This window comes from Phoenix dactylifera, chromosome 9, assembly GCF_009389715.1.
Source record: "Phoenix dactylifera cultivar Barhee BC4 chromosome 9, palm_55x_up_171113_PBpolish2nd_filt_p, whole genome shotgun sequence".
Lineage (NCBI taxonomy): Eukaryota > Viridiplantae > Streptophyta > Magnoliopsida > Arecales > Arecaceae > Phoenix > Phoenix dactylifera.
This window is the reverse complement of record NC_052400.1, coordinates 9,389,052-9,413,805: the sequence shown is the minus strand read 5'-3', so window position 1 is coordinate 9,413,805 and position 24,754 is coordinate 9,389,052. Positions and strand designations below refer to the sequence as shown.

The following is a 24,754-nucleotide window of genomic DNA, read 5'->3' as shown; positions in this document are numbered from 1 at the left end:
GCTTCCCTCTCTCTCTCTCTCTTTCTCTCTCAAAAGTATAGCTCTAAACCAAAGAAAAAAAATAATTGAAGGAAATGGGAAACAATACAACAAAAATATCTAACAGGTATATCCCTGAACAGTGCTGGCTGTTGGATCGGATCTCTGAGCTCCAAGCTGAGCAGTAGCATTTTCGCTCTACATTTTTTATTTTTTACAAAATTAAGATTATAAACTGATGAGATGGACATTTGTTGAGGTAGACACAAGAAATCAAGGTGGGCTCAAACATATGCAATTTGTAATTAGGCATGCTTGTTAACAAAACAAAGACAAACCTTTACTACTTCAAGATTATATTGCTTTTAGTGACTTTCTGCAGATTTTTCTGGACTTTAGAGATAGGTGAATGCAGAGCTTTTAGTGACATCTTATTTTCTAATTTTTTTTAGATGTATTTATGCTAGGGTATTGTGAAATGCATATCTTAATAATAATAATAATAATAATAATAATAATAATAATGTTGCCATGTAGGACAGCTTTTTTTTTCTTTCTTGCGTGTGGACAACTAAGAAGCAACCTGTACAAGTAACTGTTCTCTTATTCCGGTTTCGCCGGTGCGTTTCAGAGAAGAAGGGGACTTCTGTTCACTCTTTTTCCAGGATTAATAACCATGCTCATGCTCATTTCAACATCAACCTGTGGGCCAGTGCTTTAAAAACTGCTATCATGGTGGCTACATGATGTGTCTTAGTTACTGCATGTCAACTATAAAAGGTGCTTTCATGGGGTGTGATGGCCGATGGGGAGAAACTTTTTTATTGTTGAAAAAGAAACATGCTGTAGCTCCTCTTAGAATAGGTACATAGAGTGCAGATGTTGTCGCCATGTAAGCATGATGTCCAATGGTACTTAACTATGTATATTTTTTGTTTTTTTTCCTGAAACTTTGCCATTTTCTTATGAGACATACTTGTGGTTCAAATGGCTCCTCCTATGGTGGGATCAAAGTAGCCCCCTCAAACCTATCCTCCAGAAGGATGGGCACTCAACAATTTACATATCTACATGATATTTGTTCATCTATTAAAATAGGTAGCAATAGTTTTTGCCATTTACTCAAGTATATCAATGTTATTTTGTGTGCGCCTGTTCATATATAACCTTTGGGATGCTTTTTCCGATGCAGTTACCCCTTGGAGTCACAGCATGTATGTTCACATCTAGAAGCAAATTGAGTATGCCCACTCAGATCCTGGGGACATTAGAACTAGCAGTGGCAATTGCGAGAATTCGTGCAGGCATGTGTTTAGTCTCATATCGTTATTCACTAGGTAGATCTTGAGTACTTATACAGGATCAAAAAACTTAAATAATATCTTCTGGCTAGTCTTTTTGGATAAGATTCTGGGCTGTTACAACAATGGTTCAGTTAGATCGTGTTTAGATTTGAGTCAAATTAGAACAACATTGCTCGCAGGTGGAAGTTGACTCATCAACCATTAGGTCGATCCTGTAACTTCCCATGGTTAAAACAAAATTTGTAACTCCTAGCTAACAAGCATTCCTAAGTTGAGATCTACACACTAATTACTCTTATGAAAGATATGGGAAACTAATCTATCCTAAAAATGTGCTCATAGTGAGCAAATCTCTCCAACGAGATGGAAAAATCTCCTCCAGCCAGTTGCTGATCCATCAAGATACATTAGAAGATCAAGAACTAGGCCTTGCAGCTATGAAGGCAAAAGAAATAAACCTATAATAACCTTACAGCTTCAAGGAAGTCAGTGGAAAATTTCAGACAGGCTACAGTTTGGCTGATAGAATTGAGCCCAAGCATTTTAGGTTGAAGAAGATGAATGCTGGAGGATTTGCTTCCAGGTGGGAACTTGGAAGTACAAAACTTGTTGAGGTACAATGCCAGCTTTATGAAAAACTCTATGGCAAGAAGAGAAAACCAAGATTAGCAGATCTCGACATGGCTCAACTTTGGCCATAGAAGTCCTGCCCCTTCACCTTGCACAACCTCAGTTTTAATGTATGCAATTCGCACTGACCAAACCGGCATTCCTTTTCACCAACAACCAACGGTAGATAAATAAGAATTGGATTTAAGAACCTACTGGGAATTTATGAAGAGCTTCATGGTCATATGACACAACCAAGATTAGCAGGTATTGATTGAGTCTTGGCTCAACTTCAGCCATAGAGAAGACCTAATCTTCACTTTGCACAACCTTCCATTTTGATAAATGCAATTCAGACTAATCTAGTCTGCATTCCTTCTGCTTAACATGCAACTCTAGGTAAATGGAAATTTGAGTAAACAACCTATCATCAGTAATCTGTCACCGAGCCAAAGCCAGTGGTCGATATCAAGTACTTTATGAGCTCTTATTTCAAACTTGAATCTATTCTCTCAAATTACTCATAGCTCATTCTACAACATTTATTGCATTATTCAATAAATTCATCTCCCATTTTTTATGCCCTTTTCTGTTCAATGTGCTGCAATCTGATACACATATATGCTAACTTCTGTGCTTCTCTTCATTAGAAATTTTGATATTGTGAGATTACCATGCAAACAATGCATTTTCCAGAACTATTTATACCATATGGTTTGAGCCTCAATTGACTTGGTGTTTGACTGCGCACTTATCAGGCTGTCGAACTATATAAATTTGATCTCCCAAGCTACCATACATATCCTGATTCCGATGCCATGTCCACAAGGCATGTGTCTCATTCTTCACCTGCATGCAATTCAGTTATAAGTTAAAGCTCTGATTCGCATATATTTTTTTTGTCAATGGAAAGAAAGGGAAGCTGATATACCTCTAGAATCCCATGTCCAAAGCTACTTTCTCTGAAAGCGCTGTACTCAGGCTGGCGGTCCCAGCAGAACTTGCCTGCAGCTGGGCCTGCTGTGAAGTTGAATGCACAGAAGCCACCCATATATTCATCAGGTGTGGTTGATGGATCTGGACAATGGCCAGGATCATCTGCATGATCCATCGCCATCTTCTCCCTATTGCCACCATCCCCCACCACTATGTGAACAGGACCACAGGGATCCAAGGTATAGTTATAAACACGGTTTGATCTTTCATAGGCATGAACCTGATGAGATTGTAGAGCAAACTGAGCAAAGAATTGGTGATGGCTCGAAACTAGATTATGCGATGCCGATACAAAGTTTAGTTATACTGGAAGTTGGAAGGACAAGGACAAGGTTTAATTAACAGCTTATAGTTGTAATTTGGTGAATTTCATAGAACCATCCATTTTTTAAAATCTCCAAGTCAATCCTGAATACTGAAAATATTTATAATGATAGATAATGCAAAAGGAACATTAGTTATACGGGACGATTTTGATAGATGAATAGATGCATTTATCTTTTATTATCCTTCTGAACAAGGACCTAGCTATTTTATGCTTGTAACATAATAAATATCCAAGAGGAGATTCTTTTTCTCTATCAACTTAAGTTTTTGAGGTCAATTGGTTAATCAATATCCAACAAGTTAAACACTACAAAATCTTGAACATTTGGCATCAAAATAATAAAATTGCATGTCGTGGTATCAAGAATTGGAATAGATGTTTAAATATCATAATCAAAAGATGCCGGTCAAATTAAATTATGAACAGAAGCACTAAAAGTGAAAAGTCTGGAATTTACATGACCATTGAACACGATGTCAATGCCATATGAGTAGAGCAGTGCCTCCATTTCCACTCTCATGCATTCTGCTTCCCTGTAATGGGCTTTGTAGGTGCTGTACCAAGGTGGATGCCAAGTGGCAATTAACCAAGGGGTCACTGTTCTGTCTACATTTGCCAAATCTCTCTCCAACCACTTATACTGCTCCCCTGTAATATGACAAGTATAAGTTCTTGGGCACATGATCATGACAAGTTAGTTAATTTTTAGCTAAACTTTCAGCTAGCATTTTTACCCTGAATTAAAGTGCCATCTGGAGTATTATTCATTGAAAGGCATGACATAAGTGTTGTAATATGGAAATCAATCCTTCACAAAGTTGCATTTTTCAAATGTTCTTATAGAATATATATTTCTCCCAAGAAAAGAATGTCAGCAGACAGCATTATGAAATTAAACTGCTCCTTCACCAAAGTGTTCTAGAAACACATTCACTAAAAGGTTTGTAGCAGGAAGATTAGCCTGCATTTCCAGTCAACTACTAATCTCACTCTGCTTGCGGCCACAAGGCATTCGTTCTCCAAAATAAAGTATATGTCCTACAAGCTATATCTTCCACTAATCAAATCTCAATGTTTTTGTATAACACGGGTGCGCCTTGCAAGTTAAGCAATTAATTTGGATTTGAAAATTAACATATTCACACTGCATGATTCTTGGTTAAGCCTTGGGAGGTGCCTCAGAATCTATGGAGGGATTCATGTCCAAAGCCTTGACCCACATATCATTTGATAACTAATAAGCTTGCCACACTGAAGCAGTTGTCCGCTATTAATTTGTAATAAAGGTTCACAATCTTGTCACCAGAGTGAGTCCATTTGATGGTGATGGGATGAAAAGGAACAAGGCTCTACAAAGAATATCTATCACTTCCGTAACCATGGAAGCACTACTGCAACGGATTCTAATTCTATTCGGGTTATCTGGGTCCCTGAGAAAGTTAAGATTTCACTTGGCTTATGATCGATTTATAAGCTCTTAATGGCTGACAACCTTAGAAAAAGAAACAGGTCAGTTCCTCATCTGTTTACTTTGTAATTTACATGAGTCGATCACTTGTTTATAACACTTTTACTCTGTAATTTACAAGATGAGACAGTTGATCACTTTGTTTCGATGCTGCAGACATGCTCAAATATCTGGCAAGTCGCCTACCTGTATGTTCTTTCCTGAGTGAACTAGTCTTAAGCTGGACTGACTAGAGAAACAATTTTCTCAAAACTAGATGCTGGATGAGATGGGACTTTGGCTTCGGTCTGTTGCTGGTTATTTGGAATAAAATAGGTAGCAGATTTTTCTCTACTGTTTCAGAACCAAGCAGTGCGCTATTGATGATATCTCCTTTCTCTTGAATGACTGAATCAGATTTGCTTCTCCTTCAAATTTACAGTGAAAGATCTTTCGGTGGCAATGTTCTCCTACATTAGTGTCCTTTTATCTCTTCTTCTTCTTTCCTAACTTGTACCTGTCTTTTCCTCCTCTCTCTTTTGCTCAACTTATTGCTGTACTCTTTTCTTCTATTCTCTAACTGTACTCCTTTTTTATTCCTTTTATTGTCTTAATGAATAGATTAAGCTTGCCTATCTAAGGAAAAAAAGAAGGAACAAAGGCTGCACCCTTCATCAATAAAAGCCTTTCAGAGCCATTCTGATACCTTCCCTCTATATTATCCTAACTTCATAATATATCTTCTTCCTTTTTTGATCCTCGAACACAAAGTCAGGCCCCTCTCCTGACTAAGGCCTCCTCGAACACACCAACTTCATGATTCTCATCTCTGAGTTCTCATTTACTTAGTTACAACCATCTTTATTGCCCGATATTTTTTGTCCATATAACAATGTGTGCCCAGAGTTTGCTAATGATATGCCTCAAAAAACAGTACAAAAAGGCACCTCAACATGTTTACCATGCTCTAATATTTCCAGAAATGCTATCTCTCGATCGACCAACATAGTAGATCGTATATAGTGAAATAAACACATTGGCATCTCTTTTTGACATCAACCAAACAAAGGCCTAATGTTTGATTATGTCTATGCTACTCCTCTTCTCTTGAAGAAGTGTATTGATCCGAAGCTTTCATTCATTATTCCAATTTGGCATGTAATACTTCATTTCAAAGAAGCTATATAACGACTTCTTCAAGAGATGAGGCAGAAACTTAAAGACAGAAAGAACAGTGAGATCATTTCAAATAGAAGCAAGAATTTTACACAGATTTACATATAAATAACAATAACTTGCACTACTTCCCTAGAGACCGAAACTAGAAAAATCTCAATCTCACGTCCCCATAATTTTTCCTTTTCAGTAACAGAAGGAAATTTATGTTATAACACTGTTTCTCATAGTAGTGGCCATTGCTTGGTGCAATGGTAAAAGTTTTGGTCTTGGAGTAGCCACATTGTATAAGAAATGCCAAAGGTTAGGTTGTCCCCAGTTTGCCCCTCCCAGGACCCTAGATTGCTGGGACCATAACAACGTAATGACCTCTCTTTTAACACTGTTTCTCATAGTAGGCATATATATTCTCAATGCTATAAATGCATTTCAAGTGGCATCATCTTAGATATATTAAGGTAAGAAGTCTGAAGGGTGCTTCATTACCTCGAAACTCTAAATCACTTAAAAAAGTGGAGGCATAGCACAAATGCTTAGAGAAAAAAGGCTTATCACAAAACTCACCTGACTTGTCGTAGGAAATGTAGGCACCAAGCATGATGAAGTGTATTCCTCCAGCATTGAAGGAATAGTACATAGTGGAGAAAGATCTGCTTTCTTCAGCTGGGAATGCAAATCTAGAGTTATAAGATACAAAAGTCTTGTTTTCAGCCTGTTGTTCTATCTCATGGTTTCCTTCAATCACCATCATTGGAATTTCTGAAATGACAGGCTCCATATACCTGTAAAAGCATAACCAGCTTTAGTTCCAACATAAATTAATGAAATTAACTGGCCACTAAAAAGCATATTAACTTCCCATGAGAATCAAGTTGCTGTAGCTGTAGAAGTATCCAAGACAACTTACTTAGTCTCCATGTTCTCTATGATACAGGTGCTAGAGCAAAAAAACATTGCAAACTTTTTAGATCAGATATTGAAAGGTATAATCACCTTCCCCAATAATCCCAGCGAGGCTGGTAGGTCTCATGTATTGGAGTCTCTGAAAATGTGCAAGAATAGCAGTCCGAGCCAGTTCCATTCGTCAGATACATATTTGCATAACAGACATCACCGACCAATACGATTAGATCAGGCTGATTGCTTGTCATATGATCTACTGTGGAAGTAGTGTTATAAGTAAGACCCAAATCCCCAACAACAGCAATGCGTCTTGGGTAGTTCTGAGGTCCCGGAGTTGGCATGGTCTTGAAAGCATGGATTTCACTCATGGCTGGTAATGAAGGGTCTCCACATTGATAATAATATTGTGTCTCTGGTTTCAATCCTGCAGAGAAAGTGTGATGAAGCACGAGTTCAACAATCCAGAAAGGTAGAGCAATAACCATAACGTACTGTTTTAAGTTATACATCAGCTTTAATCTTTTGCATTACAGCATACATGCACACAGAACTACTGTACCCTCCATGGATTTAAGAAATCTTTGTTTAACTATTCATTTTAATTATGTATCAAAGAGATATTGTACCTAGACTTCAATTAACAAATAGGGCTTAAAAATTAAAATTATTAGTTCTACGATAATTAACAAGAATGGTTGTAGGAAAATGTAGAATTGCCACTGTTGCCAAAAAAAAAAGAGTAAATAAAGATATATGTTCATCTAATTCACACATGATATTAACATTTTCCATGAAGGCACCACTTTGTTTGAATGGTTAGCGAGATGACAAAATGATAGAAGCGTACATGAATAGCTCTGGCACAATCTAAGATAGTTTAGAGTTTGGCTCAGCATGCGGCGATATAGTAACAAATTGGAACATGTTATCTCATAATAGTGAGTTATCTAAGAAATAACAAGGAAGATTTAGTAATTTAACAATCACACTTTGTGATAATAGTCAAATTGAATTTATTCAACTTGTAAAGTAATGCAGAGATACAATTTCAATCAAAATACCTGTGAGATGAACATGATGGACGATTCCCGAAGTGTAGTTCTGTAGCCCTTCAAATGGATAAAGCTGATCATAAACAAGGGAATAACCAGTAGCTTCATATGTTATTGAATTCTCTGAATTTCCATAACAAACTATGCTTGCTACGGTAGTAGGATTCGGTGGCTCAATGCCTTCCCCAATTTGGAATTCCCCTGCATCTCACCCCCAAGACCAATCCTTAAGCAATAAAATGATAAAAAGGTTACTGAAGAAGGAAAAGCTAAAACCAAACTAAAACTTCTAAATTGAAGTTTCTGAACCTGAAAAAATGTTTCTCTATGCACCGAAATAATCAAGCAAAAGAAAAGATGACATTTAGAAACAGAATAGCTCATGTACCAATGAAAGCTAAGGCGATTATTTCCTTCGGCTTGAAAGAAAACTTCTATGGAGGCAACATCTCAGTCAAAGAATATTATGAAGGTGACGATAAATTTAAAGTTAACCTTAATTACTCACCAATTCAACTTTTTTTAAAAAAAGAAAAAAAACTTTCTTCTATCTAACACAATTTCATCTATAAATGAAATAAAAAAATTATATAATCACCTAGTTCTCTTCATGAAAGCTCAACATAGCTCATAAGATTCCTTATTTTAAAGGACTTTTTTCTCAAGGAACAACCAGTTAAAAAAAAGGAAAAAGAAAAGAAAACTAATCTGCCACCACAGAAAATAAAAAAAAGTTCGAACCTGTGATCCAAGAGATCCAAACAGAGTCCTCGGTGGCCGAGAGGGAGACGGAGATCTGCTCTGGCTCCCAACCCCTGACGCGCCTCTGCACCCGGGGGTCGGAGTCCGGTAGGTCGACGGCGTGGCCCCGGAACGCCTCGTCGCTGAGCGGCACCGTCACCGGCTCGAACGGCCCGCCCAGCGTCGTTGGGATACCGCCGGCGGCGGCAGCGGTGACCCAGACCAGCAGCGAAATCGCCACCGCCTTTGGAGGCCAAAACGGCGCCCACTTCCCCATTCTCTCCTCTCTTCCAAGATCGATCGTTAGGATTTTAGCTTGGTTTTTTGGCGGGGTATCTATAGGGGAAGTATACTCGCGGTTTCTTCTCACAGCCGGCGTATTTTTCAAATCCAACGGTCATTTCGTACCTTAAGAGCCTCCGAATTACCGATATAACAATTTGAACTCTTTTTTAACATACGGACCTAGAATCCTATATATTCACATATTAGTAATGTTACTCCTTATGGGTGAACCAAAAATCTACACCTATAAGTAAGATGCTATTAGCCTCGAACGACAAATATGTGAATATATAAGCTTCTAGGGAGACGGTTCGATGCATATCTAGCGAATGCCGCCTTGGCATGATCCATTATCGTCTTGATTTCGAAGAGTATATAAATTATCAAAATGGATTAATCTCATCTATGGTCTTATAGGTTGCAGTTTTTGTAATTTACAAGTATATTGAAATGAAAACTTTTTTTAATGCGAACATCTTCTTAAATGATAGTGTTTTGCATAAGCATTTTGTTGTTTAAAAAATAAAAAAAAAAGACATGAAAAAGAAAATATGGATTTTCTGAAAAGCTAGTAGAAAAAGGATAATTGGCAAGCCACGATAAAGGTGAAGTGAAGACATGTAAATATGTCTCTCTAGCTCTCCTAATCAAGCATATGTTATCTTTAAATATATAGAGGGCTTATATACATTGCGAATGCAATTAATGAATTTTGGCCATTCATGCATGGTGGTTATAAAGGAATGCAAAAAATTTTTGTAAAAATTTAAAATAAATAGAATTGCTAGATAGAATTTATTGGTTTGTATTCAGTCAACAATCAATAGCAAGTGAAGTAACCAGTATAATGCATTAGCAACATTGTTTAATTCACAAAATACATATTACATGTCAATAGCTGTAAGACTATGGTCAATAACCAAGCTCTATTTTTTTTAATCAAGTATGATAATAAACAAAATCTAGTAATGCGATCCATGCATAAATGGGAGCAAATAATATTCTGATTCAACATTAAAAATATATTAATTGTTTTCCAATAATAGCTGAATACTTTTTTTTGGTAAATACCATAAAGCCGACAAAGTAGGGCATGGCCATACTCTTGATGGGACGTTGCAGAAATTTCCTTGTGGGAAACCAAGAAGAAACCGAATAAAAGGACGAAATAGATAACAACCTGGAACGGCCATCGTTGTTGGATAGCAGAGGACTTCAAAGCATTCGGCTATCATCTGTGCAAACTTCTGACTTTTGGAGTTCAGAGAAAGTCATTTTGAGAGTTTGGATGGGTCTCATAACGGTCAAAAAAGGTGTCTGGACTTTGGCTTCAGGCTTGATATCTTTGTCAACTTTGCTGATATCTCGTATACTATGGGAGAAGGAAATTGGGAAGAATGGCAGGAGTTTGAGAGCACTTCAAGATAACTTACTTGTGAGGACACGTGTATTTAGTTCTATATTGGTTATTTGTTGATTAGATTTTGTGTATTTATATAAGATCAAGAAATCCAAATAATACATTCCAACTAGTTATTTTTTATGAAGTCCTAAATCATTACAAATAGTATCAGTGCATACTCAGCCCATAGCCTATATGGACTAGAAAACACTGCAGTACGGATTCATGAAGACCGACAGCGGGCCGATTATGGTGCTTGTAATTATATTTGAATGAATTTAAACTCTTAGCCCCTGACAAGAACGTTAGGGCTTAAACGGAAGAAACATGTGAAGATCCATACAAACGTGTATTTAGTTCTGCATAAGTTATTCATTAGGTAGATCTTAAGTACTTATACAAGATTAGAAAATATAAAAAAATATATTTTCGGCTATTTATTTTGAATAAGTCGTAGATTATTACATTACTATTTGTCCATAACCGAAAAATAAAATTGCCTCCTAGGCTAGTAGTCACCGAGGATGGACACCTTGTAATCCTCTCTCTAGAAAGGATCAAAGCTTTATTAAATGGAAGCCATAACGTCCATTATTTTGAATCTGAAGGCCACTCTATTACGTTTTTGCAGATGCAAGTCTAGAACTACCAGAAAGAAAAGAAAAGCGAGCTGAGTTCACGGCTTCATGGATCTTTCAATTTTACTACCAATATCATCATCATTTCAGTCTTTTCAATATTTCTAAAGAAAATAATATATACTATTAAAAATATCAAAAATAGTCAATTTCTTATCTAAATCTTCTATATTTTTTCTTTATTCTGTGTTTGTTTCTTTTAAGATTCTATCATGTGTCTCCGTGCATGCTGGCCATTCTTTCCTTTTTTTTTTTTTTTCTAAAGACGGATTTTCATACAATACGTGTACGAATATATTCAATAAAGTCAAAAAACACTAACTCACGGAGGGCCAGTGGCAGCTCCCCCTCCTCCACCCAAAGGGTATATCCGGAATGATGAGCCGCGAAGGCAGCCACCCAATCGGCTGCCCTATTGGCTTCTCTTTTTTTTTTTTTGAGGGAGGTTTTAACCAACCAATTTATTAATTTGACAACCCTGTACAAATGACTGGTCTAAATAAAACAACCAGAAAGGATAGCAATGGAGGAAAACAGGCACCGTCCACTGAGTAAACAAGAGAGGCTTGGTTCAAGATAGTTGTACCTCGCCAAGGTTTTTCTCATTTGCACATGATGATCAGCAATAAAAAGGCTCAATCAATTAGGGTTCTAGCCAGGATTTCTCATAAGAATGAAGTATTAAATCTACTGCTACATTATCTTATATTAAATAAATAAATAAAAATTAATTAAAATAATAAAAATAAGCACTTGATTTAAGAAAAAGGATATATTAACAAAGATATTTTTAAGACATTATTAAGAGAATCATTTATGTTATTGTAATTATAGTAAAAATAGAATATTTTCTATGCTTGCTATTAAGATCCTAGCATCTTATTACATTTCAATTTCTAGAATATCCATTAATATAGACAAACACCAAAATATAAACATTATAGTTTTTGCGAACTAAAATTATAAAAAGATCAACTCATTTGATATAGGTCATTGACATCAACTATGCAATGAATCCAAATCTATGTCCTAAAGTTGTTTAGTATTTGAATAAAAAAAACTCAAATAGATCTCTACTAAAGAACTATCCACAAGTAAACTTTGGTAACAACACGCTCATTCAAGGCTTGAATGTGTGCCAACCAACCAATATGAGCTAAAGAAATTAGGAGAAATTAAGATGTAAAGAAAAAAGTTTGAGAGAGAGAGAGAGGAGGGATAATGGAGCTAGATGATCTGTTGGGCTTCGGATAGAATTCAAATCTTCGTTCACTTGAGTTTGGTTGGATGAGATAGGCTAAGGTTCAAGTTGGATGGATTTAGGTTGAGTCAGATAAACTAAGTAGATCAAATGGGCTAAGATTTACTACCATGGTGCAAGGAAGTTATTTCTTTTGCAGCTAATGTTGTCTATAGTGTGCGCCTTTTTGATATAGACCATGAAGTAAGCACATGTCAAAGCAAAAAACAATACCACCTAACTTTAAAGGTAAAAGAAAGTAGCAATCACTTGGACAGAATTACCTTGATTGTTGTTTTCTAGAATGCATTGCGATATGGTACGAATGCCAATGCAAATGCTAATGCCCGTGTAAAATTCATGTCTAAAATTGTTTATAAGCACTCCACTGATTTATGGCGAGAGGGGTGAAAGGCTAATAGTTTGTTTGCATTAGCATAGAGCTCAACTCAAGGGATGAAAAGCTCATTAACTATTAGGTGCATTGCCAAATCCCAGAGGGAAACTTATTGATATTTTCGCAAGATTGTTGTGTTGTGTTGGATAACCGCATTGCTTAAGCCATCAGGTGTAGGCACTTTCCAGAGGTGAAAGATTCTAGTTTTTCCTATTTGATCCAAAACCAATCGATCTAGCCATGAGCGGGATAAATAGAGCTCTAACAAGCACTAGAGGACTGAACCCATGTATGTGGCATAATATGGGGATGACTTGTGGCTAGGGGTGAAAGGCCAGCCAAAATCAGATATATTTGATTTTCCACAAAATCTATTTCAGTGGAGCATATAATATTGATGGCCCGAGGTAGAGGACCCAATGGGCTAAAGTCGCCCCCATTTTGCTTTACCAACCCTAGGAAAACTTCGAATACAGACTATCATCATTTGTACAGACAGATTTTTTAGGTGCTAAGATCGAAAGTTGAGAGAGAAACAACCCAGATCATGTGCTAAGGTACATGCCATGTTGTGGTGTGGTAATAATTTTCAAAATGGCTAAATGTAATATTTTTGTGACTTTTGAGACAATTTCTTTGCAAGTGCAGGAGCATTAGTGTTAGTACCTAGCAAACCGGTAGACTAAATATTAAGTGTTGTAGTTATATAGCGAACCTTTCTAGAAAGCATAACAACACCTTTAGCTTGCTTGATTCATTTAGAAAAGAGTGTTTTTATATTTTCAAATGCTTTTGCAGATTTTTCTATTTTTTAAAAAAAGTTCTCAAAATTTTAGAGGAACATTGCAAATTTTTCTGAAAAATTTGAAAGTTTTTCACAAATATTTATGATTTTGTAATGCAAATGATGGTGGTAAATGTATAGATGGTTGGATGATGTGAGATACTTTGGTGAAGGATATATTGATGATTGATGGAGTGGATGATGATAAAAAGAAAGATAAGTGATTAAAAGCTTTATTTTCGGATGTTGTTAAGACTTGACCAAGGATTTCATCAATGATATTTTTTGAGGATGGGGAGTTTATATTTTGCGATTCATTGGGGATAAAAATTTAACTTTTTTAGATGTAGATTTGTTATATGCTCCGATACTGATTTGACGAACCTTGGATAGGGGTGTCCACTAGAGATGGGACCCATGAGAAAAGACAAGCGGTGAATTGAGGGGTGGGGAGGAAGAGGGGGAGGGGTGGAGACAAAGTTGACAGAGTAGGTCCTTGCTTGAAAGAGGACCTGATGGAGGGATCAATGCTCAACGAAAGTGGAGTTGGCCGGGGCAAAGATGATTGTTTAGGGAGGTCGGTAGAAGGACCAGAGCTGTGGGGGTCATTTGGGAGATCCAAAAAGAAGAAACAATGGAGCTAATGGGTCCTTTCCTTCTCTTCCACCCTATTCATGAATTAGGATTCACAAAATATGTGACTACTCACAATTCTGAAGCCTCTGTATATGATTTTATGGCACTCCCCATAGAATTTTTAAGATTAGTCATTGTATATCTTTTTTTTTTTTTTTTGATCTTCTTTTGAGATGTTATGTTCATGTATTCCAAAACTCAACAATATTTGGGTGGGTGGCGCCACAAAAGGTTGTTACCCAAAATGAGGTTATTATTGTTACCCCCTTTTTTTTTTGATAGTAATGAGGCCTTTTTTTTCGGCTTTTGGAATTAGTGGGAAGTTGGTTACGATGAAGCCTTGCATGCCAAAAAAAAAAAGGTTCAACGAAAGCAAGATGCTTAATACCTAATGAAAGGATCTGGGCAGTCATATGTTTAATCCCACTTCAGTTATACACTTGGTAGAACTTAGGTACCAATAAAGGACCAAAAAACCTAAATAATACTTTTTAGCTAGCTTTTTAAGTGAAATCTTGGATTATTACAAATAGTATCAAAGTGGACTCGACCCATAATCCATACGGACTGGGTAGCATAAGTTATTTTGGGTTGACTATGAGCCGATTGTGGTATTTGTGATTGAATTTAATTGGATTTGGATTCTTAATCTGATGAGAATGCCAATGCTTAGATGGAAGGAGTGTGTAAGAACCCCACATGTTTAGTCCTCATTGGATATATATTGGCATATCTTGAGTATTGGCTATACATTATAAATACTTATACAGGCCAAAAAACTCAAATAACATATTCTGGCTAGCTTTTTTTTGGGCGAGGTCTTGGATTGTTGTACCTAATTTTCATTGTGATTTTGGAGGGTCCATACCATGCAATACTGGTTTTTAGAAAATTCCGCACACCTGGTTGATTCTAAAAGAAGATTTCAGAATTCAGATGATCATATTTCTTCCCCAGCCCCTTCATGGAAAGTCAGTTTTAATGTTATGAATTAGCCCACAGTATCTGTTGAGTATTGCAAACATATGGCCCAAATAATGCAAGCAGAAATTATAAGCTATACCAAACACAACATTTTACGTAAAGATAGGGCAACTGGTCCTAAGCTCACAAAAGGGGCTGGTTGGAACCAGCATTTTGGCAGGGAGCCCCTGACATTTATAGAATGAAGGATGTGCCATTGCTAAATTCTAAAGTATATTTGGATGTCATACAACAAGTGTTGTTGTGATGGCAGGAGGAATTCTAGGTGGACCATGGCCAGCAAAGCTTGGGTTGAAGGTGCTTAATACCTAATGAAAGGATCTGGGCAGTCATATGTTTAATCCCACTTCAGTTATACACTTGGTAGAACTTAGGTACCAATAAAGGACCAAAAAACCTAAATAATACTTTTTAGCTAGCTTTTTAAGTGAAATCTTGGATTATTACAAATAGTATCAAAGTGGACTCGACCCATAATCCATACGGACTGGGTAGCATAAGTTATTTTGGGTTGACTATGAGCCGATTGTGGTATTTGTGATTGAATTTAATTGGATTTGGATTCTTAATCTGATGAGAATGCCAATGCTTAGATGGAAGGAGTGTGTAAGAACCCCACATGTTTAGTCCTCATTGGATATATATTGGCATATCTTGAGTATTGGCTATACATTATAAATACTTATACAGGCCAAAAAACTCAAATAACATATTCTGGCTAGCTTTTTTTTGGGCGAGGTCTTGGATTGTTGTACCTAATTTTCATTGTGATTTTGGAGGGTCCATACCATGCAATACTGGTTTTTAGAAAATTCCGCACACCTGGTTGATTCTAAAAGAAGATTTCAGAATTCAGATGATCATATTTCTTCCCCAGCCCCTTCATGGAAAGTCAGTTTTAATGTTATGAATTAGCCCACAGTATCTGTTGAGTATTGCAAACATATGGCCCAAATAATGCAAGCAGAAATTATAAGCTATACCAAACACAACATTTTACGTAAAGATAGGGCAACTGGTCCTAAGCTCACAAAAGGGGCTGGTTGGAACCAGCATTTTGGCAGGGAGCCCCTGACATTTATAGAATGAAGGATGTGCCATTGCTAAATTCTAAAGTATATTTGGATGTCATACAACAAGTGTTGTTGTGATGGCAGGAGGAATTCTAGGTGGACCATGGCCAGCAAAGCTTGGGTTGAAGGTGGGAGGGGACTTTAGGGACCAATGCAGAGTCCAAGACAAATAATGACTCAAAATGGGTCCATTGGGAGTGAAACTGGGGTTGCCAAGCTGGTATTGTTATGGGGTCTCCAATGGTTTTAATGTTAATAATAAAAGGCTTGGCTACTCTCACAGATCCTGATCTGAGAAGGGCAAAGGCCTCTGACACTGCTCAATCTCCAATCCAACTTATACCAGCATAAATCTAGCAGTTAAAATCAGCTTTGTTTAGAAAATAATAGAACAAGAAACCATGAATGTTCTGTGGGAAGCCTAGGACCAGTTTGTTAGGAGAATTTGTGCACTAATCACTCAAACAACTAAGTCCATACATATCAGTGAAAAGACTCTTTTAGAGCGGAGGAAACTAAACCAAAAACCTAAGAATGAGTAAGAATTTTATCCATCAATCAGGAAATCAAATCTAGAGTATAAGTTCTTAACTATGGCTTGTCGCTATAATTTTTCGAGCCTACGCATGCTTTGACAAGTACCCAATACAGAAAATTCTGTGAAAAAATTAGAACCCTTGAATGCTATTAATTACAAACTCAAAATGTTTTAATCCAAAAAAAAAAAAACGAAATCCCTGCCCTAGTCCCAATCCCAAACAAAGACCGACAAGATCAAATATTCAAGTTGACTAACAGAAGAAAAGAGATTTAGAAATGGAACAAAAATAGTAGAAGATTGGGCTAGGTATCCCTAACTCCTTTTAAGAAAGAAGAGGAAACATGATATCAGAAAATTGGTAGATAAGTGGCTCATAAAGTAATGGAGGGCAAAGCAAGATCTTGAGCATGCGGCGACTCATTTCATTGCCTTTGGCATGCTCTGGCCATTTGGGCAATCTTACGGGATGATTGATGGTTTGATATTTCTTATGGCAAAGATCATGCATCAAAAGCAAATGGGAAGAGGTTCAATGAGACAAACCAAGAGTAGAATCCAACAATTATGAATTTCCCATAGAGAAAGGATTACATCATGAGGATAAGAATATCACATCCTGCATATAATTCCATATTTTCCATATAAAATCTAAAAGGAAGACCAAGTATTAAATCCTTCAACGATCCATACCTACTTCTCATCACCAGCCATGTGGCTAATTGATTAAGGGTCCACTGTGGTAGGAAGAGTGGGACTCCTGAAAGCCAAGGACGAAAAGCTACAAACAAAACATTAAAAGAAAATAAAAGAGCAGAGAGATCTGGGAGCAACGTATGCATGCATACTGCACATGGAGTCCAGAAAGTGAACCAGTAAAAAGATGAAAACAAGAAAGCGAAGGCAGCAATCCAACGGACCACAAAAATTCTGAAAGAATGAATGGACTTGCCTCTAGTTATTGCAGAACTATTAACTTGTAGAATTATCTAAACAGAAGAACCAAACTTCGAATTACCTCAAAATATTTACACTAATTAACCCATGTTGAAAAATCTTAAATAACAAACCCGACGTCTGCAACAAAGTTTAGAAGTTTAGACCAATTCCAGTGCAGTAACAGGAAAAAGTTTAGAATCCAAGTACAAAAAATCTACCACCAGAAAAACAAAGGAAAAAGACAAGAAAATCATGTCTTTTTTTTGTGGTTCATCATCAGCTTCTAGTTTCAAAACAGGACGTAAGCAAACTGTAGAACCTGTGGAAGACCTATTATATTATGCAGCACTGCTTAAGTTCCACAGCGACAGGGGGAAAGGTGATGAAACATTCGACAGGAAACATGTTTTTCTTTGTGAGTGCAGGAACTTTTAGTGGGACATGGGTAAAGTGAAAGCTAAAGGGACACATGCTCAAACAGGAAACCCATGGAAAGGAGCACGGGCAATAAATTGCGCAGTTGCAACACAGTGAGATTATGGCTTCCACAAACCAAGTTTATTCTCTTACTGAAAAGAAGCAGGAGAAAGTTACAATCAGGCATGAATGGTGAAAATTAAGTTGAAACCAATAATATTAACAACGACATTAACATCAGCAATCTAAAAGTTCTTGCTCAATATCCGCATACATCTTATGCATCAAATAACGCATTTTTTCTGCTATCTTTTGCTATACTTTAGTATCTGTGAACAGAAAAGTCATCTGAAGGATTTTAGTTGACCATAACAATAATAAAATTGGGGGCTTGTTAACTTTATTGGAAGGTGCACGGCAAACAATTCACCTAACCACACCATAGCATTTCCCTAAAATTTAAGACCATTATGATCATGCTTTTATAGGATGAAACACCATACTTTATACATGGAACTTAAAGGGAGAAGTCATGGGATCAAAATTAAAATATTTCTCCCCCTGCCTTAATTTTGCATGTCAAGGTCAAATTGTCGTCTGAAGTTCTCATCTACTATATAATGTCTAGCATAGGTCTACAGTCCACAAATAAACAATGCCCTACATCATTACTGATACAATTCTGTAATCGATCACATTCATATGCAAGCCAAAAAATTAAAAGCAATCAGATGTTAGACATTGTCTTACAGATTTTGACTACAGACCCAACAAGTCAACATGTATATGAATATATTTCGAAAAGAAAGTATCAAGCTGGAATTGGGAAAAAAAATAATAAAAAAGTCTAAAGGTTAAGCATGAGTTACTGAACAAATTGACAGCAAGCACAAAGTTAGAAATATTGATCAGCAAACCCAAATCACATGATTCACGTCAGCTGTACAAGAACTGAACTTGGTGTTCTTGTTGATGGGGTATCGAGGTCAGACATTAGAAGTAAGATTAGAAATAATGATGTAATTAGACACCACGAGCAAGATAATTTCTACTCACCAGAGACATTAATCCGCAAGCTTCTCGATAGTCATCGCCAAGTTCCTACTGAAGGCTTTGAAATTTTGAGAAGTTCAGATGTTGTTGGTCTAGACTATTGAAGATGTGTGCTCTAAACAATAATGGGCAATTAGAAACCAAGATTAAACAAACACAATAATTGGGAGAGGTATGGGACTTTCATACTTATGGGAGCAATGACACAGCATATATCGAAATTGAAGACAAAGGTAGGTAGCCATTATAACTGCAAGTACGCAACAATATGAAGAACACACGTCTATTCAGCATTCATAGGATAATGAGGTATGAACACTAATACAAACACCACTTATTCAACCTCTCCAGTAACATAACCCAAGCCCCTTCAGACCACCCAAAACCTCAGTATTGGAACCAACCCCACCCACATGGAGCAATCCACTAGCTTGTAAGCTGTTCTTATTGCCAAGACATTAAATGCCAATACTAACCTCTAACATTCAGAAACCCTTAGCAACCTACCCTGAGACAGAAATGAGCTAGCAAGAGTTGATCATCCTGGGCAACCGACAAACATCTAGGTGTCACAACATCATAACAAAGAAAAGATGCTGCTACCTGCTCAACCCCACAATGTTGAAGGCATCCTCGAATCCCGCATGTCCAGCATCCTAACTAGTATAAAACAGATAATAGAAACTACTACCCTCTTCATATACTTGCACCCTCTTAAATTTCACCCTCTACTATTAATAACAACATAACTTCACGCAACCATTGATATTTATTGTTTGAAAGCTTCTGTAGATTTGTTAATTGATATCTCCAGTTAATATGTTTGCTTTTTACCTGTGTGGTTAATATTAACCTAAATGGCATTCTTGTTGCATCTTAGACTGGAAAGGAATTGCCTATGTTGTAATGCACAAGCAGCAGCATTCTGAGCTCATGGGGTAAACAAAAACTACTGTGCTTCCATTATGCCCATGTTTCTAGTAGTGTGTTGTTCAAATGCCAAATACACATCAAAACTCAGATCCTTCACTGATTCTTTAATCCCTCTACAATGATAAGCCTCAAAATCTAGCAATTAAAATTCAAATCTAAAGGATTTTTAAGGGGATATGTAACTGAAAATCATGAGTGAAAAGTAAAGATAACTCTAAGCAATATCTAATAAAAGAAAGAAACCATGGTCCCATCCTCGTCTATCTTTTTAACTAGTAGACACCATTAAGATCTTTTTGACATAAACTCCAACCATATGTCTGTCAACATACCATATCAGAGATCAAGATAAATGATAGAAGAATTATGATTGAGCAATGAAGTAAAAAGCGTTCCTTAAGCAAGTCAGTGTACTAAATGACCGACTAGTTAGGTGTACAACTTCAAGTAATTGTACAACAGAAACATGAATTTTCATCATATGGAGGAGTGATGACCATAATATTTTTCAGCCACAAGGGTGGTTGTTCCTTTAATATAGAGCATAACCACAAAAGTTTTACCAAAGCTGATCAAGTATTTGAACTATCAATTATTTGAACTCGTATTTATTACTTTTGCAAAGTGCAGTCATCCAAACTACTTTCAGATACCAGACCTCCATTTTCTTCATCTACCCCCATGTAGTAATTGCACGCATCACAAAATAGACTTTATTTTCACAAGACATGTCTAGGTTGCATAGCATGCTCTTAACCTTTTTCCAATTTTATTACATCCACTATCTCAGAATTTATAAGTCATCCAGCTGAGTTTAGTTTCATATGACATCTGAAGGATATTCTGCTAATTGCAGTTGTAATTTCATACTTGTTTGATAGCGTAAATCAAATTATTCCACATTTATCTAGTCAGAGGCACAGGTGCGGATACTGAAAGTCAGAAAAATCCTTCAATTCCCAAAATGTTAACTAGATGCTCCACAGATCATCACTAGGACAACAATACTGAAAAGTATAGAAAATCCAAGTTTTAACACTACAATTTTCTTCAACTAATGAAAGCATCACAAAACAAGAACAAGTTCCTCTCAACAATGTGGAACTTAAGCTCAAAATAAGAGGTTCAAGAAATAAGTCTGAGCAAATGATCCAACACCAAACAAGGATCCAATAAAACATGTATGTAAACTACCTGGCCAGAACCTCTCATGCAAAACCAACAGAAAACGAAATGCATGAGAAAGAGGCCAGACCCACAAAATACTTGGAAATTATTGAGTCAACCTTTGGTTCTCATGATAGTAATGCTGCCTTTCCCCCCTTCAGTGCGAATCTTAGTTTTGACAACCACAGGCTTCCCAGAATAAGCTGAAGTAGGATAAGAAATGGCAGGGTCCTCATCCTTCTTATGCTTCAGTCTTGATGGTGGTGGAGCAAGAATCCGCTGATTTATGTCATTCAAAGTTACATCACCTTGAACTCCACATGGTTTGATGAGGGAAAAAGGATAGGCAACCGAAGTGGTTAACTTTGTCGGAGTTTTCATGTAAGATTTCCTACCTGATATAATGAAAGGACAAAATATAAACTTATGAAGAAGACAAATGAGTATTTTTTTTTTATTTGAGTAATAATCTAAAGGTATAAAACAGCACATGCCAAACATACCCTTAAAAATTCTGGGAGGAGCAGGAGCTGGTGTCTCTTGCACCACATCAGTTTCCATGTCAGGTGAAATGTTGTTACATTCTAAAGACACAAATGAGATGGTATAAACATCTTTATCTAATGCATATTTTTCAAAGAAAAGCAAATTTTTACGATTACAGGTCAGTCATTTTTAACTGATAGAAACAGAAAAAAAAAAAAAAGAGGAACTTGATGAATGGGGAGAAGTTTTACTGACCAGAAACACTGACTTGTTCATTGTAGGCCACATAATTGTTCCTACAGGAAATTGTATAATGACATAAGACTTATAAACTAGGTAGAAAGGTTACCAGATGAGAAAGTAAAATCTTAAATTCCACACATTTCATCAGGACTACAACGCATCTCCTTTTCATTTAAGCATTCCATCAGCCACCCCTCTGATGATTGATCCAATCCTTCGCAGCTTAAGGCACACCTTTCATCTGGCATAGATTTTAGAATCAGAATAACCAAATAGATAATCTAATTCAAGTCATAAAGCATTATTAAGAGAGGCCAACCTGAAAATCCCACAGCCCACTGTGAAGTCCACTGTAAACTTTCTGAAAGTCCATCTTCCACCATCGAACACTCTCTTACCTGAATAAATATAAGAACAGAGCCCATAAGAAAAAGGCCACTCTGCAACCATATGGGAAGAGAAAATTTACCTCATATTTATGGATAACCAACCTTAGATTTTAAGAAAGCAGCAGCACCTTGCTCGTTGGCAATGTCAGCCTCATTAGAATCCAACGTGAACTGCAACATGCGCCTCCTCTTGAGTTGTGAAGATTCTTTAATTTCCTCCAAACCTTTGTTGGCATTATCTAAATTTCACACCCTAGTTACATAGAGTTCAGCACAATCTCAATAAAAACAAGTCAATATCTACTAGTAGAAAAGCAAACCTCCAACATCTGATACTTGGTAGCCAAATTCTGCACAATCTTTAATAGGAGTTTGTTCCTCAAGCATGTACAACAAATCATCTTCATTTGTGTTTACTTCATCCCATAGAAAGTGAGAGAAATCTGCAGAATTCAGGATACCAGACAATTGGAACCAATGCCGCAAAGGGGCTCCTAAAGAACGAAACTTTAGAAGCAACATACCATTTCGTGAATCTGTTTGCAGACTATACTCCTCCCCTGGCCATTCCCACATCTCACTACAACCATTCCAACACCAGGTAATTATACAAAAATGTACAAAAAGTCGCTTCCTTTAGCACTTAAGAGTGATTATAGGAAAATAAGAAAATGCACACAATCTAAAATTTACGAAAGTATCATGACATGATGGATCGACTAACAAACTAATAAGATCATGGGATTCTCACTTCGATGAATACAATGCAAGTCAATTGACCAAATTGTTCCAATAAAATGATTCCTTTCCAATCAGATAGCCATGAAATCACATGCTTAACAGTGTAGAATCCAGCAATGACAACAGGGAGAGATCGACAAACAAAAGGAAAAAAAAAAAGGTTAGATCCAGAACAAAGAAAACTAGATATTTACCTTGCTTTGACATCCTAACATTTGTTACCACATTTCATCATACATCTAGTGACTACTAACATACTAAGATATGTAAATGAACACGAAAGCACGGAACGCATAAGATGCAAGTATCAAATCCTATAATACATATAAAGAAACGGAGATCTACTGATCAAAATAGGCAGTAAATAATTGAATCCACTCGCCATTACCACCGCGCTACACTGCAACATCCGGATCTAGGCAAAGGGGCAAAAGAATAAAAATGCCAACTTTTTCCATGCATCAAAAAAAAAATCAAAAACCCATAACAGGAAAGAAGAAAAACAACTGAAAAATCAAAAAAAAAAAAAAAAAACAACCCAAAACATACACTCTAAAGAACACATTCAAACAAAACTAAGATTTTTATCAGAAAAGAAAGGACAAAAAATTAGACATCTTAAGGACTGCATCAAATGCATCAATCAAAACACGACCAAAACCAGAGACTTCAAAAAACCCATCAACATCATGACCATTCCATTCCCAATCCAACGCCTAACTTTTCCTCGCTAACAATCTCATCAAACACTCATGAAGATGAATAACGATATAAAAACATTTCATAAATTAAACAAAAAGAGAAACCCACTTGTTGTTGCTGTTGTCTTTATCACCGAAATCCATTCCTCTGCCTTGGATGGCTTCCAAGACCGAAGGCTTCGTATCAATTAGAGAACAAAAAAATCGGACAAAAAGGGGAAAAAATACGGTACGCGACGGAGAATTATTTTTTCTTCTTTTTTTCTGAGAAGAGGTGGGGGGGTGTTGAGGGGAGCGGTTGAGAGAGCTCTGCTAACTTCCTCCCTCTGCTCTCACTCTCTCTTTCTCCATATCGACAGCGACCACAGAAAAGAAAAGTGGAGAGAAATTTATAAATATTTATATTAATTTACACGCCGAGAGAGAGAGACACGTTAGTTATGGCAATTTGGTTATCTAAATCACGTTGCTAATTACTTAACTAAGTTGGTATTAACGAAGCAATAAAAAGGCTCGACGTTCCAATAAGTTACGTAATTGCCATCCATCGTATCAGCCGTTTGTTTGAGTTTTGATCTGTGACGCACCTTAATTTAATCTCCAATTACAGTCAATTAGACGGCTAAGATGCTATGATCCCACGAGGGGCTCCCATGTAAAAGGGACGTCCGTTTTTAATTATGGTAGCGTTAATCTCGTGGCGTACATAGTGATAGAAAGATACAAAAGCGGGTCAGTTATGGGTCCGGCATGATCCGATGTTCCGGGCCTAACTCAGGCCCGGGGACCACGTAATAGACCGGTGAACGCGGTCCATTTGCTTGAAGGGTTCGATTAGAGTCCGAATCCAGTAGCACCTGGAGTCAAATATCTCGAGTATTCTGAATCCGCGTCGGGTCTAATTAGGATCCGATCCATTTGGAACCCGCATGGTTATTTGGGTCGAACCGTCTGAATCAAACCGTTATGTAGCCGGTCCGGATCGGTCCGGTTCGACCCTGGTCCCCGCCGGCCTCCTTGCCTCCTTGAAAAGGTGGAGGGATGATGCGAGAACAAGAATACTGAAAGACTCGGGCGCAAGTTACCGCTCTCTGTATGTGAAACACTTACGGCTGGTCGCTTCAAATTCTTATACGGATGACAGCTCAGCCGTCCGTTTGTTCCACGTGAATC

General features: G+C 37.0%; 2 protein-coding genes across 2 annotated transcripts; both read right to left on the bottom strand.

Moving 5' to 3' along the window:
* Nucleotides 1–2,054: 2,054 nt before the first annotated feature.
* LOC103709380 (purple acid phosphatase 15-like) lies at nt 2,055–8,956 on the bottom strand. The gene is made up of 7 exons (XM_008794681.4): nt 8,536–8,956; nt 7,804–7,995; nt 6,833–7,166; nt 6,404–6,621; nt 3,674–3,864; nt 2,824–3,108; nt 2,055–2,741 (listed from the first exon to the last, which is right to left on the bottom strand). The coding sequence occupies exons 1-7, from the start codon at nt 8,810–8,812 to the stop codon at nt 2,616–2,618; spliced, it is 1,623 nt and encodes a 540-aa protein (XP_008792903.2). The 5' UTR covers nt 8,813–8,956; the 3' UTR covers nt 2,055–2,615.
* An 11,828-nt stretch (nt 8,957–20,784) lies between these two features.
* LOC103709378 (protein XRI1-like) lies at nt 20,785–23,953 on the bottom strand. The gene is made up of 9 exons (XM_039129950.1): nt 23,691–23,953; nt 22,664–22,719; nt 22,460–22,582; nt 22,242–22,378; nt 22,070–22,148; nt 21,889–21,991; nt 21,763–21,803; nt 21,525–21,605; nt 20,785–21,416 (listed from the first exon to the last, which is right to left on the bottom strand). Exons 1-9 carry the CDS (start codon nt 23,723–23,725, stop codon nt 21,136–21,138), a joined length of 936 nt encoding a protein of 311 aa, XP_038985878.1. The 5' UTR covers nt 23,726–23,953; the 3' UTR covers nt 20,785–21,135.
* Between the last annotated feature and the right edge of the window lie 801 nt (nt 23,954–24,754).

Bases quoted from the DNA above. Each gene is read 5' to 3' on its own strand.
- LOC103709378 (XM_039129950.1), bottom strand. From the start codon at position 23,725: ATGGATTTCGGTGATAAAGACAACAGCAACAACAA. The intron at 22,720-23,690 runs GTGGGTTTCTCT...GAATGGTTGTAG, and splicing joins AAAGACAACAGCAACAACAA to TGAGATGTGGGAATGGCCAG. The intron at 21,606-21,762 runs GTCAGTAAAACT...TTGTGTCTTTAG, and splicing joins TGAACAAGTCAGTGTTTCTG to AATGTAACAACATTTCACCT.
- LOC103709380 (XM_008794681.4), bottom strand. From the start codon at position 8,812: ATGGGGAAGTGGGCGCCGTTTTGGCCTCCAAAGGCGGTGGCGATTTCG. The intron at 7,996-8,535 runs GTTCGAACTTTT...GGTGAGATGCAG, and splicing joins TTGGATCTCTTGGATCACAG to GGGAATTCCAAATTGGGGAA. The intron at 3,109-3,673 runs GTAAATTCCAGA...CAATCTCATCAG, and splicing joins ACATCGTGTTCAATGGTCAT to GTTCATGCCTATGAAAGATC.